The 6029-nt window shown below is 38.7% G+C and overlaps 1 protein-coding gene across 1 annotated transcript; it reads left to right on the top strand.

Moving 5' to 3' along the window:
- Window positions 1-1726: 1726 nt before the first annotated feature.
- On the top strand, window positions 1727-5949 carry otub1b (OTU deubiquitinase, ubiquitin aldehyde binding 1b). Its single transcript, XM_005931603.3, has 7 exons — window positions 1727-1831; window positions 3624-3685; window positions 4105-4203; window positions 4331-4449; window positions 4697-4781; window positions 5118-5312; window positions 5502-5949. Exons 1-7 carry the CDS (start codon window positions 1750-1752, stop codon window positions 5697-5699), a joined length of 840 nt encoding a protein of 279 aa, XP_005931665.1. The 5' UTR covers window positions 1727-1749; the 3' UTR covers window positions 5700-5949.
- Window positions 5950-6029: the final 80 nt, after the last annotated feature.

The following is a 6029-nucleotide window of genomic DNA, read 5'->3' as shown; positions in this document are numbered from 1 at the left end:
TCTCACTCAGTAGGTACTGTTAATTGCAGAATTAGGGGGCTAATTAACCTTTTCACTGCAGCTCCTGGGACTTCTGGTCTCCTTCCCCAGAGGCTCTCCTTGTAATAGGAGCTTCATCATCACATCAGATGGGTTTTTTCACTTGAAACAGAACTTGCTCAAAGCGGGGACGTTGGGATACCAACAGTTTTTGCTCTTTTGTTGTAGTTATCGTAGCAAACTAAACCTTAAAGAAAGATCTTGGCCACTGAATAATTTACTATATTTTTAGTTCCTGTCCAGTGGCTTCTATCACTGTGCATTGTCCATATATCCAATTGCTTCATCAGAGTTAATGTAGTCATCTTGGCTGCAACAGGATGAATATGTTTAAATGAACCAGCACCCACTGAGTCATGCTAACTGTCAGAGTCCTCGAACCACAGGCACAGCAGGAGGAGTGGCAGCCTTCCTCAAGGCTGGTTCTGCCCTACTTTGTTCCTGTTAAAAGGGTGTTTTTCCTCCCCACTGTCACAGAGTGCTTACTCATATGCGCTTGTTGTTGTGATTGTTGGGGTTTTCCTAAGAGTACTGTTGGGCAAGGGTGTCAAACATAAATCGGTCTGGTAAAGACTCCAGTTCAGACCACTGGACAGCTATGATAAATATGATGGAGTTTAATTTTTCCATGCATCTTAATGTTTTCCCCTCCCTTATGGAAATTCATGCATCAAAACTAATAGATAAACAATTAGATGGCAGGACCCTTTCTGTTATTTTTTTAACTACTGATTCTGATACTATCAAAATGTCTCTTTTTTTCATCCACAGTAACAAAACAAAACAAAAAAGATAAATAAATACATTTAAAAAACAGGATGTTTCCTGTGAATTAAGAAAAACGTTGTTTTGTAATAATAGGGCAGACTGGAGAATGAGCTACCAGTTTTTTTTAGAAATGTAATTTGACACTTTTATTTCTTAAAATGTATGCCCAAAGAGTGACGCAAGAGATTTCTTACATTTATGTATTTATATTTAGATATGTTGTTGAAAGTGCTCTGCTTTTTCTAATACTAAGATCAAATGTGCAGTTAAACACCTTTATACTGACAGGAAAGGGCCTTCATCCGGTCCAGCCAACTCAAAATCACAGAGGATGAATGTTTGTGGTATTTTTACCTTCATCACAGATATTAAAGAACAGCCAATAACTTAATAAATAAAAACAAGCCATTTAGAACTAACTTATGCAGGGCTTTGTTAACTCCTTAGCCCTTCTAATTTTAGAGTGAATAAGTGCATAATTTTCCCCATGTTTGCAATTAAACAAATTACCCCAAACCAGTGACTGTACCGGTCTGTGAGGGTCCATGGTTTTGTGGAAGGACTGCACACTTCACCTGCCTCATAATCCTGCCTGACCCTCAGAAAAGAAACCTGTTATAATGGCGTGGAGGGCTTTTTATATCCCAGCAACAACACCAACCCTTTGACAACACTACCAAATATTCTATTCATTTTAGTTAAAGTTTTTAATTAATAAAGAAATAAATGTATATTAAATATGGTATAATACTGTAATTATATAAATAAATGCATTATTTACTGGAAGCCTCGTACGACGCTTTAGCTTTGTTAACAAAGTCATTATTCATGCGAAAAGGTTGCCCACCAACTAAATGAATGAATGAATGAATAAATAAATAAATAAATAAATAAATAAAGTAAGTTTACCGTTGGCCTGCGCTCGGAAGTGTGCGACGAGTGATGTCATGCGGAGGGAGGAAACCGATCTCAACAGCTAAGATGGCGGAGGAGCAGCAAGAGTCATCACAGGGAGAGATGGAGGGTGAGAGAAACAGTTACACCAACAAATGTCAAGCAAAGTGCGCTGTCATTTCTCTTCTAAACAAAGCTCTTATTCACACGAGCATCTGTAAAGCGTTTCAGCCGTTACCTCCTCCGTGCTGAATCTGGCTGATGTGCAGCGGTGAGGGGCACACAGAGGCCAGAGCTTCTGGGCTAACGTTAGCTAGCTGCCACTGCTACACAAAGAAAAAAAAGCTTGTTTAGTTAATGTCAGGGCAGCAGTGAGTGACAGTTCCAGAGGTTTTGACTTTTGGAAATGCTTAAAATGTGTACTTAATATTAAAGAAAAGACGTCGTATTTTTAGTTTGTAAAACTGCGACTGTCGTCGTGGCTAAAATTTGTTTTGTTTTCGCACAAGTCGCGCTAGCCAAGTTTAGCTGACTGACGTTAGCTTGTAGGTTAACTTGTTTTCATGTTAAATGCTGACCAAGGGCTAAATGCGCTCTTGTTTGCTTATTGGTGTCGGCAGGTGACGAAAACGGAAAGGGGAAGTGTGTCTTTGTCAATTGATTTATTCCAGATTTTATTACATTTTGTTTACATGCAGCTGTCTGGCATTATAACGAAATCAGTGGTTTCGCCAGTGAGAAGGAAAACACCGAGCTAAAAGGGCTTTTTGACAAAAGACAAACCTTTAAAGCAAAACGACATGCAGGACCTGGCGAGGTTACTTTTATTAAGATACTAGTTCCTTACCTACACTGTATTACGGGTAATCAAGTTTATTTATTTATTTTTACATCCAAGATAATGTAGTCGCATTTAATTGTGATTGCTAAATCCAAGCTAGGCATTTTTAAAAATATCCTAGAATAACCAAGTAATATAAAGTTATTTCAGTTTTAGCCCCTGGCTTGTTCGGGTATTACATTGTCACACACAGCGTTGCAGGTGCAATGCAGGTACACTGACAGTGTCACTAGGTCACATCTGCTTAAACACACCAATTGTAAAAGTGAATGCAGTCAGAGATGGCCCAAATAGGCTTGTTCTGAATCCCATCCAGTACCGATACCTTAGCTTTGCTAACTGCTAATACTGACTAGCGATAGAATACCGGTTTTAAATGAATAATCTATATCAATGTGAGCAAGAGACTAGAAAGTATTCTTTTATGTTTCAGGAAACACGAGACTCAAGTTAAAACATTTCCTAACTTTGAAAAAACTAAAAAGGAATGAATAAATAAATATAATTCTATACAATTTTTGGTATTTGTTAGTGAATTAAAAGAAAACAGCTCTAGGATCAATATCCAATCCAAATATTAAATTTGTGCAACAGTTGTTTTCCTAGTAGCAAATGCTTGCATCCTAACTTTCTGAAACACTAGAAGGTGGAACTAGCTTTCAGTTCATACTTTTTTCAATTTTTTCATTTTTTTAAACCACAGATCTGGGCAGTAGATCACATTAGGGTCCCTCTACTAAAGACATTAACCTAATCAGTTTTTAAACATTAGAGTTTTCTCAGACTAGCATCCTTTGACGAAACATTAACACCTCCATACAGCTTGCACAGTTTGGGAAGATGGAGTTGTGCTTTGATACTGTAGATGTTTGTAGGGCAGTTTCAGTCTCAGTTTCAGAACTGTTACAGTGCTATTGTCTGTAAATGCTGCTACATTTATGGTATTGTAAATCTGCTTCTAGTCTGATGTGCAGTTAAAATCCCAATGCCACAGCTTCACCATCCTCCATGTCGGCCAGTATGTCATTTAAGTACTACTCTACTCCTGAAGCCTCTTAAATATGTCACCCTTGTCTTACAGGAGTGAACTGCCTAGCATATGATGAGGCCATAATTGCTCAACAGGACCGGATTCAGCAGGAGGTAAGAAAGCCTTTAGTTTGGAAAGCAAAAAGAAATAAAGATGACTTTGTGTTATTCTCGGGATCCGGATGAGCAAATTTCCACATTCCACTGTCTTTATTTATTTATTTATTATTTATTTATTTTTTCACAGTTACAACTTCAGAAATCTCAGATGACATGTGGACAGGGCTATAAAAGCATCATTTGCACTCTGAACACAAATGAGATGCATTTCTTTGAGAATCTATCTGTGCAGTAATTACACTGACCTTGACCTGTAACAGGCTTTATGTGCACAGCTGTGAGATTATGATGAGCATAAAAAGAAATGTCACTAATGCATAATCACTGACATACTGTTTAATAAAAAGTCTAAAAACAAGTATTGAGATGGATTGCAATGACTAATTTGCAATTTTGTGTGTGTGGTTGTGCAGATAGCCAACAGTAACCCTTTAGTGTCAGACAGACAGGACCTGTCGGTGCTGCAGAGCGAGTACGCTGAGGATGACACGGTTTATCAGCTCAAGATCAAGGTCAGTCAGAGCGCAGCACCTCTCAGGTTACTGCAGCCACACGTCAATCCAAAGTTTCTCTGTTTAAATTCGCAAAAACTGTTTTGGATCTGGTGTTACAGATTTTTTAAAATTATTGTTATTACAGGACCTGCACAAAAAATACTCGTACATTCGCAAGACGCGACCAGATGGAAACTGTTTCTACAGAGCCTTTGGCTTTGCACATCTCGAGTCCCTGCTAGATGACAGCAAAGAACTTCAGAGGTGAGTGCCTGAGTGGTTACTGTGTGTGCTCTGCTGGCTGTTAGTGTCTATGCTCAAATTCACACTTCATCATCATCTCAGACGATTTAAATGCGTTCTGGTGCTGTTCTGTCTGTTCATCGGATGTATGAGTGTGTGTGGGCAGTACACTGTGTTCTGTTTTCAATATTTTAAAATTCGGATAAGCACATAGGCGGCTGTAATATTTACAATTTTTACTTTTTAAATACCCATTTTGTCTCATCAGGTTCAAAGCAGTTGCAGCTAAAAGTAAACTGGATCTGGTTAACGAAGGTTTCACTGAGTTTACTATTGAAGATTTTCACAATACTGTGAGTATTCTGCCAAACCTAAATGACTATTTTTGTGAAGTTGCTACAAATGCAAATGGATGTCATCTAGTTAGATATATTTGTTTTATTGTCTGGTTTTTTTTTTTTGCATTGTTGCTGTAAATAAGCTTAAAAAAAGAGGTGTAAAACCCTCAACCTGATTGACAGCATATCATTTGTTATGTTGGTTAAGGTGCAAATGATTTTTCCTTATTGATTAGCCAATTTTAGATGGCCATCTGCCAGAGCACATGTTTTGGCCAGTTAAATAGAAAGTTGGCAAGCTGAGGCCTGAGTACATGAGTCTAAACATGTAAATCTTGTTTTTCTTGCTAGTTCATGGACCTGATTGAGCTATGTGAGAAACAGCCGAGCCTGCAGGAGCTGCTGAACTCCTTCAATGACCAGAACGTATCAGACTATGTGGTGGTGTACCTGCGGTTGCTCACCTCAGGCTACTTGCAGCGACAGCATACCTTCTTTCAGCATTTCATAGAGGGTGGGCGCACTGTCAAGGAGTTCTGCCAGCAGGTGAAGGTTTTCCCTACGTAGATAATCATTTTCCTGCTTTTAAATTTAAATATAATGTACATAACTGTTGAACTGTTATGACAGACGTTATTGTGTAAAAGAGTACACTGTTTGCCATTCTGGTACAAAAAACACGTTTTATTGTCTGAAACTTGCACCTAATGTGCTTTTTTCTTCTCTTTTTCCAAGGAGGTAGAGCCAATGTCTAAAGAAAGTGACCACATTCACATCATCGCCTTAGCTCAGGCCTTGGACGTATCCATTCTGGTGGAGTACATGGATAGAGGAGAGGGAGGAACAGTCAATCACCACGTCTTTCCCGAAGGCGGAGACCCCCGCATCTTCCTCCTCTATAGACCTGGCCATTACGACATCTTGTACAAATAGCACTCCTGGCCACAGCCCATCTCATGCATCTCCTGCTGTGTGCCGCAGCAGCGCATTCAAGAAATCCTACCAGCAGCCATGCTGATGAAACATACATCTGTGTATGAGATTACACTCGTGTATTTGGAAAAAAAAAACGAAAAAGAGAGAGAAAATCACATTACTTGCCTCATTTGCCCTTCTTGCCCCAAACCCCCAAATTTACCTTCAGTCATGACAAAATGATTAAATTAAAAAAAAAAAATCTTTGGAAATATAGAAGTGACTCCAACCATTTAGAGTTGTACAGGGTTTTTTTTTTCTTTTGTGGTTGTAAATGTTATCTACTTG

The sequence above is a fragment of the Haplochromis burtoni genome, unplaced genomic scaffold (genome assembly GCF_018398535.1).
Source record: "Haplochromis burtoni strain Fernald_Lab_line unplaced genomic scaffold, NCSU_Asbu1 Contig_143, whole genome shotgun sequence".
In the NCBI taxonomy this organism is placed as follows: domain Eukaryota; kingdom Metazoa; phylum Chordata; class Actinopteri; order Cichliformes; family Cichlidae; genus Haplochromis; species Haplochromis burtoni.
Note: the sequence above shows the minus strand (reverse complement) of the source record. Positions and strands in the feature narration are given on the sequence as shown.